General features: G+C 45.3%; 1 protein-coding gene across 1 annotated transcript in view; it reads left to right on the top strand.

Moving 5' to 3' along the window:
- LOC144123908 (uncharacterized) overlaps window positions 1-10,927 on the top strand; it is a 53,077-nt gene extending 42,150 nt beyond the window's left edge. Inside the window, exons 4-5 of the mRNA XM_077656621.1 lie at window positions 9,602-9,859; window positions 10,478-10,927. Coding sequence (XP_077512747.1) covers window positions 9,602-9,859; window positions 10,478-10,927 — 708 coding nt within the window. The remainder of the gene's footprint in view (window positions 1-9,601; window positions 9,860-10,477) is intronic.
- Window positions 10,928-15,442: the final 4,515 nt, after the last annotated feature.

Genomic DNA, 15,442 nt, shown 5'->3' with positions numbered 1-15,442 from the left:
AGTATAAATTATACAGGTGGACGTAATTTCAATAATAATGCTCCAAATGGCATTTTGCAGATGGAAGGGTATGATTAAGTTTAGTAATCCAGCTGGAAATTGACTGTAATACTAATAGTACTGAACTTTGTTATTGATTTTTCTGGGTTACTCTTGTGGTGTTGCCAGGACCGGGATCTTTTTCTCTTTCCGTGATCTGGGGTCCAGGATAAATTTCTGTGCTGGGCTATCAAACTCCCAGTGAAACTGTGTAAAATCTCATTTTCACTGACTCAGCCATTTGCATTTTGCTTCATTTATATTGGGGATATTTTTCGGCGGCCTTAAGAACAATCCCCGACAACCTGTTTACCCTCTACACCGTCAGTGTGACTGGACCGTCAGTTTACGTGCTTCCACCTTTTTTTTGGCAAAGGTGACTACTGGGTACTCCTCTTTGCATGTCAGGCAACAATAATGTGCGGATACACCACTGTTGAACGTTTTTGAAAGGAGGGTCTGTCAGAAAATATCTTTGTACACGAGGCATATTGTTCAATATTTAATGTTGCACTAGGTAATAATTCGCAGTATGGCTGCATAATGAATTCTAGGATTTATGAAGGACAGTGATGAAAATGAATTATTTTTGCAATACAGGCTTCCAGTAACTTTTCGCTGTACTTATAAAACACACCTTGCTCAGACAAGTTGCTACACCTAAAAGGCATAGGAACTTGTCTCGCTTCCCGATGTAGTAGGAGGACACGTAAGCTCAGAATTTAAGGGCATTTAATGACTTTGTTAATGGCTCCCTGCAGTGGTTTCTCTTCAACGCACACTCACTGTTGTTCATTCATGTTCGCACATGTATCAGAATTATCTCAACACAGGTTTCACACTCTTGTCCTTGAACTCTTGCACACTGCACTTCACCTACATAATATTATTGTAACTGGTTTCTCACTGATTAGCACTTATCTAGTTCACTGCCGCAATTACATTATTAAGCTTCAAATGAAGCCAACAGCACACACGCTTCACCCCCCCCCCCTCTTTTGCACCTCAGTACAGTCAATGTGCCAGCACTGTGTGGTTGGTAGTGTGTGCCTGGCTGGTGACCCAAGGGTCTTTGTAGCCAGACTAAAATTTAATCATAAATCTTGTAGCTGAAATCTATTGCTTTATGAGGTGAAGTAGTTTGAGACATATGCAGACATTTGATTTAAAGTACAAATCCTGTTTTCAGTGACTTTTATTGCAGATATACCCCCGTGGCGCGGTTTTTTGACACAATGCCGGCTGGCTAAAGCTGGGATTTTGCTGAATGGCAGCCTTAACGATGCCGTGTTATAAAGCTCTCCTTGACAGTGGTATGTGCAAGCTTTCGATACCTTTCTTTTCTGGTTGCACATATCGCCCAATAAAATGTTAACACTAATTGCGGTGCCATCACATGCCACACACCAGTAAAGGTATTGCCTGGTACTAATCGCTAAGAAAATAATTTTTTTTTGTGGCAGTCCATAACAAAAATAGCAGCCTATTTCCACCTTACTTGGTTTGGTTTCATACTTCTGCTTGAACTTGAAGGGAAAAGCCAGAAAAGCTGTACAACAAGGTAATTTTTCAGGAAGCATAAATTTAATGCACAAGCAATTTAAATGACTCTAATATCGTCATTTTGCAGCCTGTTCTACCATTATATTCGTAGATGAATACTTTCTGTTCTTGCCTCTTGAAAACTAAGAGTCAAACTTGCTTACCATGTTTCAAACTGCCTTAATAATGCTGCAAAACAAGTCAACTTTATTCCAGACATGTAAAGAAAATCACACGGCTGATGAGTAGGAAAAAAAAAGCCGCAATATTGCGGCTTGACAACGTTCCCTTCCCCTAAACTACATCGGCGGCAGGGATAATGAAAGCATATAAAGCATACATACAAACATACAAAGCACTTAGTTCACAATTTGAACATAACAAAAAAGAAATCGAAAAAATAAGAACGTACGGTTTATCCACAACCGGAAAAGCAATCAACATAATATATCTTACATCATATACAAAAAGAAAAGGTATTTCAAAGCAAACACATTCCAACACAAAGAGCAATCAAGGCATCGCAAAGGCGAGGCTAGCAAAAATTATAAAAATAAAGTTTTCATCTGTTGGCTCGAAGGTAAACTAACGGAAGAGCTGGGTAGGCGAAATTGATTAAGCAAAGTAGGTAAGGCGTAGTTTAGTGTCTGAAATCCGTAATTAGTGCGAGGACGTGGAACATACCAATCTTCATGATGGCGAGTTAGATGGGAGTGCGTATTTTCGCGTAAACTGATAGTTTCTTCTAAGAACGGCATTCGACGTTCGGACAAGGACTACAGTTGGAGGAGGCGAAAATCATAAAACGAGGAAACTTTAATTATATTATATTTTGAGTATAAAGGCTCAGAAGACGAATAAGAAGGCACATTTGCTATTGCTTTCAGCGCGGTTTTTTGTACCGATCAGCTTGTTTTTATTGGTGGCAGTAGTGCTGTCCCAGATTAAGTTACAATATCTTATATTGGATTCGAACAGTGCTATATACAGAAGAAGCTTGGTTCTAACAGGTAGCATATATTGCATTTTTCTAAGAATTCCAACTGTTCGAGACAACTTGGTCTGTAGATGCTCAATATGAGCATCCCACAGCATGTATTCATTAAAGTAAACACCCAGGGATTTGACTACCTTAGCTATTTCTATGTCAATCACCCCCAATCTCAGAGGATTTTCAATGTTACAATTCGTGTTTTTGGCTCTGAAAAATACAGCTTTTGTTTTACTTGAGTTAACTAAGAGAGAATTTTTGATAGACCATAGATGCAGTTTATCCAAGACTTCATTTCCTTTTGCCACTAAGCCATTTACGTCTGAGCAAGTTAAAAATAAAATGGTGTCATCTGCATACAATACATATTCAGCTTCTTTCTCTATATTTATTAGATTGTTAATATATATATTGAATAGCAGCGGACCCAGTAAGCTTCCCTGGGGAACTCCATGCTTAAGAGGCCTGTAAGCAGAGTGAAAATTATCGACAGTGACAAACTGTTCGCGGTTACTGAGGTAATTGGAAATTAAATTAAGCATCTTATCCCTAATACCGTATGCAGAAAGTTTTAAGAGAAGGGTAGTATGATTTATTCTGTCAAAGGATTTTGAGAAGTCTACAAATATTCCTAAAGTGATCATTTTGTTCTCGATGTTCGTGAGAATGAATTCTTTTTGTCGGAGCAGTGCCAGTTCTTTAGGTGAGTGCTGCTTAAATCCGAACTGTTTCATTGTAATGACATATTTTTGAAGGAAATCAGACAGGCGTACAAAAATTATTCGCTCTAAGTCCTTGGAAAATATTGGCAAAATAGATATAGGCCTGTAATTATTGAGAGCACCTTTAGAACCGCCTTTGTGTAAGGCAATCACTTTTGCCTTTTTCATTTCAAAAGAGAATACACCTGTATCTAGAGCTAAGTTATAAATGTGAGCTAGAATTGGACAAATAACATCTATAACATGCATAACTGGTTGCATTTTAATTTCAAATGGGTCTTCACATTTACTAACCTTCATACGCCTGAAGGCTGACAGTACCTCCGTGTCGTCACACGAAGTAAGGAAGAGAGTATTGGACTTATAATTGTCTATGTAATCAATAGCACTAGGATCATGTCCAGAATCTACAAGAGAAACGAAGTAGTCATTGAATTTGTCAGCTAGGTCTTTACCGGTAAATGTTTCGTTATCAATAATTAAACTGCTAGGCACATTAGAATGCTCCTTACACAACAGTGTGTTTAGTCTTTTCCAAACGATCTTTTGATCTTTGATGCCATAAAATAGGTTGATGTGATAGTCATTTTTTCGTTTTTTTGGGACAGCATTTTGTTTATTCCGATGTCGTTTGAAGACTAAGAAGTCTTCTGAGTCGCGACTTTTAAGGAATTTCTGATACAGTTTGTTTTTCTTTGAAATCATTTTAAGAATATGGGCCGTGACCAAGGGCTTGCGAGCCTTTTTAGCTGCTTTAACCGTCTTGTATGGAAAACATTCTCTATAAATTAAAATGAACTGTTCTAAGAAAAAATGGAATGCTTCATCAGCATTTTTATATTTCAGTACAGACCCCCAGTCAAACTTGATAACAGCACTTCTGAAAGTATCTAACGTGTCACAATTAATATGGTGCATTTTCTTTTGTATTTTCATGCTAGGGTTAGTATGTGTGACATCATAAGTACAAATTGCGTAAACTGGAAGATGGTCACTGAGGGAACTGTCAATGACTCCTGCCGATATAAGTGCAGTCGACTTGCTGACAATTAACAGGTAGAGCATTGCTGCTGACGAGGGAGTTACGCGTGTGGGCAGTTTAATGACATTTTGAAGGAAATAAGATTCCAGAAGAAGCAGCATACGAGTTCATCGGGGGAGAATTTTCGTCTATATTAATGTTGAAATCCGCGCCTACAAAAATAGTGTAACCACAAGCATGTGCAAATTCAAGGACATTCTCCATATATTCAAAAAATTCATCGATATTGCCGTCTGGAGGACGATAAACAACAACAAATAGAATTCTGCCAGTGCGCACAGAAAGGATTTCGTAATGAGCTGTTGACGCAGTTATTTCATCTTCCTTCTCACAATGCATGCTATCTAACACTAGCAAGCAAACGCCCCCGCCCCGTCTACCAACTCGATTCAGGTGAAAGGTATGATAACCGCTAAAAGAAAAACCTCCATGATCGTTAAGCCACGTCTCTGTGATCATAACTGCAGTGTAATTGAATTGAAATTCGTTTAGAAACTCATGTAAAATGTTTTCTTTACCTCTTGCCGATTGCAAATTAATATGCAAAAGTGACAATGCTGATTCTTTTCCAACAGTCGCATTCAGGTCACTTGGTTTGAAGTAGCTGTTCATGATGGTTAGCAGTTTTTGTATTTAAAAGAAACACACTACAAGCAAGTGCTCTCACGAGACGAGCTTTGCCAGGTCATCCTCCACACGAACAATATGTGCGGATTCTCCATTAGTTCTTCGGACTAGAACTTTACCGTTGGTGTGCCAAGCGTATTCAAAGCCATTCTCGTTAGCCCATTTCCTGGCAACAAGGAGAAGCGACCTATTTCGCTGAGTAAGGTTCTCAGTGACAGATACCCTGGATTGCAAGTCTCTCAGTTTCTTGCATTTCTGAATCCAGTTGTCTTTCTGTTGTAGCTGAGAAAAACGAATGATTATCCCAGGAACCTCATCTGGCCTCGTTGGCAGTCTGTGCAAGGCCTCAACTTCATGCAGATTCAGATTTGGAAGGTCTACTGTGCTACCAACTTCATTGATTTTCGAGAGCAAGTCTTCATTATCAGAGAACGGTACGCCATGAACAACCAAGTTGTGGCGTCTGCTACGCCATTCTAAATCATTTACTTCCAATTTGAGCTGCTGAACCTCGACATTATAATCACGGGCCTCCACAGCTTCAACTCGCTTCCGGAGTTCCTTCAGCTCTGCATCATGCCGAGCTACTGCCTGCAGTACTTCATCGTATTTGTCTGACATTAGTGTGACAGCTCTCTCGATGCCATCAACCTTTTCAGGGAGATTTTCTAGTTTTTCTAGTTTAGCATGGATTGCCGTCAAAATCTGGCGAGTGTCCATAGGTTGCTTATCTTTCCCGCTACCCGCTCCCCTAAGTCGAGATGAATAGCAGTTAGTGCACGACCATGTCTGAAAGAATGTTTCCGCTTTGTTTTTAGCCGCCGCATCTGTCACCCCAGAACACTTGCCTAGATGATAGGAACCAGCACATACCGAGCACTGCATAAAACGACCTTGAGCTGAGAGCACTTTTGAGCATGCTGCAGAGTCGTTGTCAGAGCCAGAAATGGTGAAATACAGGAGGAGTTCAAAAACAACATATAACCACAAAGAACGCTGAGTGTTGCACGCTCGGCAGCGGCGGGAGCAGAATAAAAATCAACAGGTGAAGTAAAAGAAAAGACTAACCTGCAATAGACGACAGAACAGTCTTTAGCACATCCGCTCCATGTCACCGCCGCTGCCGATGTGAGTAAAGTGGGCGTGGCGGCCAAAGCGCGATAAGTTGAAGAAAACAGCAGCGTAGTGGCGCCAGTGGTCGTGGCCTGCTTGTATCGCTACTCGTCCCGTGCACCTCGAAGATAGGCTGCAGCGCTCGGTGTGCCGTTAGAAACAGAGCTGCCGAAGATCCTTTCCGGCTTTTGGCAAAGGTGAAGCGATGGGAACTGCAATAGATGACAGAACAGTCTTTAGCACATCCGCTCCATGTCACCGCCGCTGCCGATGTTTACCCTCCATGTACACACCGCGCTGTGCATCTTAAGTGTTCCATTTTTTTTTCACGTAGTCAAGGACTGTACTAGCATTCTTGCCAATGCAGTTCACGACGATAATCTTTTGCACTTCCAGTGCTTCTTTGATCAAATAATATATGAGCTGCACAGGAGCTTGGTTTTCGTTACAGGCAGGGGCTCTCTTATTGTAATGTGGTAATGTATTGTTACAGAACAACTTAGATTTGTCCTCAGCATTCTTTCAGACTTTTGCCGACATTGCAACGCCTACACATGGCACGGTGGCCTTCATTGAACTGTGGACATCGTGTTTTTAGCGTGCATAGAGAGTTTAGGTTGTTTATTTTAATGCACAGTAAAGTAAACTACTTCGAAAGTGAACGAAATTCATGAAGCATTACTCTCCTGCAGTGCACATTAGTGCCATCACATGGTCTTCATTGCATCAGTGTATTATGTAAAAGTTGTCTAACCACATTGTCATATACCGCTTGAAAAAAAAACAGCCCTAATATGTGTGTGATAAGAAGTGTACACAGTGAAGGTTATACACTTGCACACCAGGCAACAAACATTGCTGAAGCCTGTTGTAGGTTCCTTATTGTAGTAGTGCTGGTTCACTCTGACGTCACGCTGACAGCGACCTAGCATCATCCCCTATTACTTCACCCTCCTGTCTCTCAATTAACCCGTTTCATATCGGCAATAAATGCTGTTCTTCACTGACTGGCGCCCTGCTCACATGATGGCAGCGGTCCATAGTCGGCATGTCTACGCCAGCGTCCCTTCCAGCGTCTCTTCATCCGCCACCGAAGCCCTTGAACACATCATGCAACGCTTGGCTAGGATGGCAAGCGTGGAAGAGTGAGCTCACGTTGTTTTCTACTGCTACCCAGCTGAACAAGCAGAGCAAAGAGGTGCAGGCAGCCACACTGCTAGTGACGGGTTGTGAAGAAGCTAGAAAATCGTACAGCACGTTCAAGTTTGAAGCAGGAGAAGACAAAAAGGACGTCGGGGTCCTGCTAAAACAGTTTGAGGATTTCTGTAAGCCCAAAACCAACCAAACATTTCACAAATTCCGCTATGGCTCGAGAAACCAAAAGGACGGCGAAAGATTCATTGAATGGCTGACAGAGCTACGAATACTAGCAAAGAACTGCAAATTTGGTGAGCTAGAAGACCGTATGTTGTGTAGCCGCATTATTTTGGGCATTCGAGACAGAAAATTGCAGCAAAAGTTGGTCTTTGGGAACCCGTCCTATCAGAAGACTGTCGAAATCTGCCGCACCCTAGAACAAGGGAAAGAATAGTTCCGCGAGATAAGCGAAGCGGCAGGAACCACCCATGAAATGAGAGTTCATGTCGTAGGTGCTAAAAATGACGACTGTAATAGATGCGGTTATCAGACGCACTGTAGCGGAATATGCCTCGCGAACGGTAAATCTTGCAAGAAATGCGGCAGGCGGAACCACTTCGCAGAAGTATGCAAGTCGTAGCCGCATTCACGAGGTGCAATTCAGAGAAGATCATAATTGCAGGAGCTGCATGTAGAAGACGGGATTACTTCTTAGAAGCTTTGACAGTGCACGCACTGACGGCAGACAACTGGAGTGCGATTGTGGACATTGAAGGGACACCAATGAAGTGCAAATAATACACGGGAGCAAACTGCTGCGTTATTTCAAGAAAGGACATTAAAGAACTGGCAGATAAGACAGAACAGATTTGCCTGGTCACGCTTACGGCATTTCTTGGACACAAAACCACTTCCCGCGGGAATGTACGGTTGTTGCTTTCTGCAAACGACAAAGCTCACGACGAAACATTTTTCATTGTGGAGCAAGACGTTCCGGTAACACTGAGTGGTACAGCAGCCCAACGTTTCAGGTTTACCAGCCGCTTGCAGAGCATTCAGCACGACCAACTCTACCCACCAGCAGAGCCATTTGCAAAAGTCTTCAAAGGCTTCTGGTTCTGCAGCTAAATGACTTCGAGTACATGAAGCTGAAGCCTGGTGCCGGGGTGTCATCGTGCCAGCTACAAGAGTTCTGGTGGCCTGTTAAGACAAGGTGAAAGCAGAACTACAGCGCATGGAAGAGCAGCGCGTCTTAACAAAAGTAAACGAGCCTACTGACTGCTCTAGTTTCATGATCACAGTAGTGAAAAAAGGTCAAAGTATGCATTTGCCTCGATCCAAGAGAGCTAAACAAATTGCTTTTGCAAGAAAAATACCCTATGCCGACAATGGAGGACGTATTTCTGCGACTTTCCGGGGTTGTGTTTTTCTCTACTTTAGATGCCGAATCAGGATTTCGACAGATTAAATTGGGCGAGGCAAGTTCAAAACTCTGCACGATGGGCATGCCGTACGGCTTCCACCGGTTTCTTCGCATGCCGTTCGGAATCGCCTCAATAAAGCAGCAATAAACCGCTTGTTAGAAGGATTACCTTGCGTGGTGGTAATTATGGACGACATATTGCTCTGGGGAAGAACTAAAGAGGAAAACAACTACCACTTGGCAGTCCTGTTGACTCGCTGTCAAGAGAACAATCTTAGGCTGAGCCTGAAGAAATGCGCGTTTTCGCAGCCCCAAGTGCGTTACCTGGGCTACATCTTCACTGCAGAAGGCCTGCGAGTAGACCCACAACGAGTTCAAGATGTCCTACTAATGCCAGCGCCCAAGAACAGTAAGGAGGTACAAGTATTTCTTGCCTTGATTATTTTTGTGCAGCGGTTCATTCCTAGCATGTCTGATGTGACTGCCCCGTTCCGAACATTCCGCAAAACATTGCGTGGGTGTGGACCGAAGAGGAGGAAAGAAGTTTTAAGAGGTAGCGGCAGTCTTTTGTAGAAGCACCTGTGCTATCGTACTTCAACCGGAGTAAATCTACCATCCTCTCAGTCGATGCCAGCGAACTGCGAGTTGGCGCGCTTCTTATTCAAGAAGGCCGCCCTGTCGCTTTTTCGCCTCGGTCGCTCACAGGCGCACAACAGTGCTGTGCGCAAATTGAAAAAGAGACGCTTGATATTGTGCACGGTTGCACGAAATTCCACGATTATATTAACGGCCAGCCAGGAGTAACCGTTGAGACCAATCACCGCCCTTTGATGCCGATATTCAAGAAGCAGTGGCATCAGTGTCCTCTTCGATTGCAACGCACGAGAGTAACCCTGCAGCGCTATCCTATCAATGTTATCTACAAACCGGGCAAATAACTATTTCTCGCAGAAGGTTTGTCGCAGTTTCCCAGCAAAGAGTGCATGGCGGAAGAGAAAGAGCAAATTCAAGTGAATGTGCTAGATTTCGTTTCTGCTTCAAATGAACGTCTCGGGGACCTCCTTACTGCAACCGATGGTGATCCTTCTCTGCTCCAGCTACGTGTATATGCGGAAACAAGCTGGCTGGACGACAAGCGTGATGTCCCCGAAGCCGTCCGCCCATACTGGTCATACCGGGAGGAGATACACACCCAGGACGGCCTCTTATTTCGCAGTAACAAGGTAATCATACCACATTTGAAGAGAGCAGAAATTTTGTGTCCTCTTCACGCCGCACATTCGGGAGCGGATAAAATGAAAGAGCGGGCGAGAAGTGTCATGTTTTGGTCAAGCATCTATGCAGATATCGACCAGTACTCCAAAGCTTCCAAAATCTGCCAAACGCATCAACCACGCATTGCGCAGATGCCACTTTTGAGCCACGAAGTACTTATCTTGCCGTGGGAAGCCGCGGGAATGGACTTGTTCTTTTACGGTGGCAGGCATTATGCCATAGTCGTTGACTTCTATGCATTCTTCTTTGAAATACGCGAATTCCAACATGTGACAGCGAAACTGCTCAAATCATGGTGTGCGGAAATTTTCGCTGTTCATGAACTGCCCTTAAAGATTTGCAGTGATAACGACCCACCGTTCAACAGCGCAGAATTCCAAGCATTTCTAGCCACGCTAGGTGTTGCACACGTCACTTCGAGCTCTTATCATCCGCGCTCTAACGGAATGGCTGAGAGGGCAGTCCAAGAGGCTAAGATGGTGCTGAATAAGTGCTCGTGTGGGATGCCAGACTTCCAAATGCCTTTATTCGAGTGGGGCAATGCCGCCAGGGATACTGTGGTGAAGTCTCCTGTGCAGAGGCTTATGGGAAGGCAAACGATAACTCTGCTCCCGGTACCGGCACAACACATGGTTCCAGAGATGGTGCCCAGCAGAACCGTGCACAGCAGACTCCAGGAAACTCGCCAATGCCAGAGAAGCTACTGCAACCGTGGCTCCAGACACTTGCCTCCCCTATCGCAGGGACAGCAGGTAACTGCGTACGACACGCTTCATCGGACCTGGGCACCTGCTATCTTCCTGAGGCCAGCGGAGACACCGCGTTCCGCAATCCTGAAAACGGAAGACGGCCGGGAGATCAGGAGGACCCGGAAGCACATACGCGACGTAACCCCTCGGCCAGACGATCCTCCAGCGTCTGGCGACCCAGACGTCGCACTCGACCCCTCAGAGCTACGGCGAAGTACACGACAACGTCTACAGCCATGCCGTTACCCACTGCCGGAGAGACGTTAAACTATTTGTTTAGGAAAACAAAGATGTAGCAGAGCTGAGTGACTCTGACGTCACGCTGACAGCGACCTAGCATTGTCACCTATTACGGCACCCTCCAGTCTCTTCACAAACCGGTTTTCTATCGGCAGAAAACGCTGTTCTTCACTGAATGCCGCCCTGTTCACAGTGGAGTGCACAGGGCTTGCCAAAACCAATATACATCCAGTGTTATCATGCAGCATTTATGAACCTTTTGCAAGAATACCACTGCTTGTGTGTGATGATGCCTCTCTGAAATATTGTGCTAAAGGCCGCGTTAGCCTTGCATTTCTTGCATTCTTTGTGTGTTATCTTGTGGCTGTCATGCTTGTGCTTTTTTATTGTCGTGTTGCTCTTCTTCCTTCTTAATTCTGGTGCTTGCAACTTCACAGTTCTTTTTATTCTGCTTTGATTCCTTCGCCTCACCCTGACACATTTTCATGCTTAATGTGCCACGTGCACTAGATAATGCGTGTGTATGTGCACATTAAGATATCAACTAGTATGAAGCGAATAAAGCAAGTGTCTTGCACACTGCATGAAGCTGTTTGTAATATGGCACAACCCTCCACCTTCACTCTCCACCTCTGTATTCGTCCCGTTTTCTACGGTTGAGTAGCATATGTGAATACTTTTTTTCCATGTGACCTCTTAACCTTTCCAGATATTAAACTTTTCTCTCTTACTAGGAATGTTGCTGCATTAAAAGGAGCTTGCTGTTGCTGCAGCAGGTGCATAACGGTAGCCTTATAATAAATGAATCACTGGGCTCTGCGTGAGAAGTTTTGTTTCTCATTCTGCATTGTGGTGTTAACTTCCATCAAACGACCAATCATCATCATCATCAGCCTGAATACGCCCAATGCAGGGCAAGGGCCTCTACCATGTGTATCCATTAAACTTCTCCTTTGCCAGCTGCACCCACAGCGCCCGCTTTTTCTCGGCCGATATACTCTCATCGGGCGTGAGGGCCAACGCTCGGTGATTCAGCATAAAGTTGAACAGAGCTTCCAGTTGAATAGCGCCGCAGCGCCGTGCCGCTATCGCCTTCACTGCTTCCGTCTGGAGAGTCCATTTTCATTCTGGCGCGATTTCGTGCTTCTGTGAATGGACAGAGGTACAGAATTTTCAGTTAAGTTGTCTTTATTACAGTTTTTTCATGCGACGAAGTTAAGTTATAAAGGGGTAAATTTTCAATATATATACTTGTTTTGCCTTCATTTTATGGGCGCACGAAGACTCTCCCCCTTGTCGCCGCATGTGCTGGAGAAGCGACAGTCAGGGACCGCCAAATAATCCTCAGTCATAGCGTTTTTCGTGCTCTGCCGCCAAGTTTCGTCACTTCCTGCGGGTATAGCAGCGGCAGCGTCGCGAAGAACATCGCTTCACGCAGTTGCCGCTCAACTATCCTCACTATTCTTGCGACTATTTGCGTCGCGTTAAGAACCAACGCCAGATCCATATATTCCTTCGCTGGCCAACGCAAACGTATGGGCTGATAAGCTGAGGCCGCAACGCATTTCCCTGTTTCGTTCATCGGCTGTAAACCACGCGTACGCGCCGCAGATGCTCGGCTTCAGGCACGCTTTAAGACATCGGTGTTTTTTGAACTTGGCGCCAAGTAGCAGACGACAGTATCGATTGTTGTCATACTTTTGAAGCGAAAAGCTTCACTACGCTAGTCAACACCGCGCTTCGCGCGAGCCGGCGTATGTCGGAGCACGAGTGACGTTACGCACGGTGCAGGTGACCCCCGCCGACTCCGTCGCCTGACCTCTCGCTGCTGTTTCTCTCTCTCGCTCCCTAGACCTTACTGCGCAGGCGCCACTAGTAGCACCAAGCCAAAGGTGTTCCGCCGCTGCGCGACTTTCCTCAAAATCCAGCTTTCAATTTTCAATTTTCAATTTTCTATTTCTTCTTTCCCTCCCTCCTTTATCTCTTCCTTTACGGCGCGTTTCGGGTATCCATCGATATATGTGCCACGGTTACTGTGCCATTTCATATCCCCAAAACCCAAACGAAACAAGTTAGCCGACGACGTTTATAGAGTTCATTGCCGTTGACAACTTTGCAAGGGCCGTTCATTTTCTCGAAAGGAAAAGCGCACAACCGGCTCCGTGGGTCAGTGGAGAGCTCAATCTCGCTTTCATGTACGTGGCGTTGGTGCCCAACTGCACAAGCCTGCTTTGATTGCGTTCCGCACAATGGATAGGCAGCGCGCCCTCCCTGCCACCCTACGAGGGGGCATGCAGTTAATGGTTGATCGCGAGAGATTCACCAAACGAACGCTCCGGCCTAGCTATTGCTGCAGTGCCGCATGTCAGCCGGAATGCTGTCAGCGCTAATGCACTCAGGCCACATCTCTCTCTCTCTCAGCACCGCCACATGTATCAAAGAATGAGGCGTCCGCATATCCAGAGAGCCAGTTATGCGCCTTTACTTTGCTCAAAATCACCGCTGTTTAAAACATTGTCAACACCAACGCCAAACAACACAGTGAACGCCGACATCCTTCGCTTTGTATATCCTCGATTAGCTGAGCTAATACACATTTTCTTTCTTTTCCACTTTCGTCATGCGATTCTGCGTTTACGAACCTTGCCACCTCCCCGATGTACGCGTCACGGGTACGCCTCGCTCAGAGCGGATCGGCGTATATCGAGAATAGGGCCCCTGGTAGAGGCGCTTGGATTGATTTGGATTTAGGACTAACGATTCATGACGCGGGTAATGGCGATGCCAATGGCCGTTAGACTGCCCAGAGTCAAGAGAGTTCTAATTATTGTTCTGGTGGTGGTGGTAGTGGCTTTATTAAATATAATAGTAAAAAGGAAGGAAAAGATTTTTGCTAGCCCCTGCATCTGCCATCGATACTGAAGCACCTGAGCTGGGGCAGCGGAAATAAAGGACAGCAGGCTGAATGGAGAAATGAAATGAAAGAGGTGAGGGGACAGGAATAGAGGATAAGGGGAGAAGTAATATGTACAAACTATTTACACAATAAGAAATGTGTCCAGGTTGTGCGCGTGATTAGTTCATTTTAGAGGAATTAAACCCCACACGCGCACAGCACTGTGTTGGTTACAACTAGAGTGGGGCGTCCAGTTATTAATCGTTCAAGGTAGAACTCGCGGAGCGTTCGGTCACTGCGTGTAACTACCTGACGGAGAACAGACGGGACGTCAAGCCCGTGTGTTCGAGGAATGCACAGAGGCTCACCAAAGTTCGCTCACGAGTGCGCGCACTGCCCTGCGGCCACAATAGCGTCTTGATGGAGTCTGGTAGTATGCCCTGCGCCCTATAGGCCACGAGCATATCGCGACGAGCATCGGCGAACGCGGGACAGCGAAGGAGCAGATGTTCTAGTGTTTTATTGTTCTGGCTTTGAAATCGCCGCGCTTGTGGCTGTGGGTCTAAATTGAGAAAATTATTCAAATAATCGTGTCGTACATGCATTCGCACACATATAAAATGGGATGAAAGCGTGTAATAGTTGACTGCTTGAAATAATTCCTTCCTGAAAATGCAGGACTGCGAACGCAGGAATAAATAAAATCCAAACGTAACAATTTCAGTTTGTTCATACCCTCAAAAACAAACATATCTGTTTCTGGTAATTTGTTAGCACATTTCGAAAACTTTCAATGGGCTGTAAGAACATCATGCATATTAGAATATCCTCTCCGCTTAGCATGCAGAGGATATTTGAGTCCAATAGTCGCCTTAAGATGCAGAGGATATCGATACATGGACAATGGACGTTAGGACCATTTGTTGATATCCTCTGAATATTCAAGGTTTACTGGGATATGGCGTGTGCTCTAATGTTCCGCTTCTCCACCGTGGTGGCCTATTGCAGAACCACGAGCTGCTCCACGAGTTTGTGCTGAGGTACATTTGCTGCATCCGCGCTTTGCGGTCTACACGCGTTCGGTGGAACGCTACTGAGCGTTCTATGCGACGCCGGTTGCAGCGCTCGCGTTTCAGACCGCGTTGCTGATGGCGTTCGGTGCAACCTTCTCCCCCCTTGCCCGTGCTTATAAAAAGGCCGTGAAGGTAGCGTTTGGTGTTAGTACCGTCCGACCCCTCGATCTGTGTGCGAGCTGTCACAACGTGGCCGAGGATACACATCATCAAGCTCAAGTTCCCTCCTTCTAGAAGGTAAGCTATAATCAACGTAATGTTCATCTTGTGTAGCAAAAAGGCCCTCAGGGTTTTGTGTCAAGAGGTTGTAATAATGTGCGGCAGTAGAGAAGCCGGCACAATGTGTGCATGTGTTGCACAGGGTCGTCAAACATATTTGCGAATGCGGCCCCGCGTGGCCGCGCTCTGCGGAGCGTCAGAGCATCTAAACAAAGCGGTGCAGGCGCTCAGTGGCCCTGAGGAGTGCTTCGTGTAGTCTGCGACGGTGAAGAAGAGCACTGTGCTTGCATTGCAGTGAAGCGCACCAGACTGTGTGGAGACAGCGTCCGAGCCCACCGATACGGCGTTGAGGGA

This window comes from Amblyomma americanum, chromosome 3 (assembly GCF_052857255.1).
Source record: "Amblyomma americanum isolate KBUSLIRL-KWMA chromosome 3, ASM5285725v1, whole genome shotgun sequence".
In the NCBI taxonomy this organism is placed as follows: Eukaryota; Metazoa; Arthropoda; class Arachnida; order Ixodida; family Ixodidae; genus Amblyomma; species Amblyomma americanum.
Note: the sequence above shows the minus strand (reverse complement) of the source record. Positions and strands in the feature narration are given on the sequence as shown.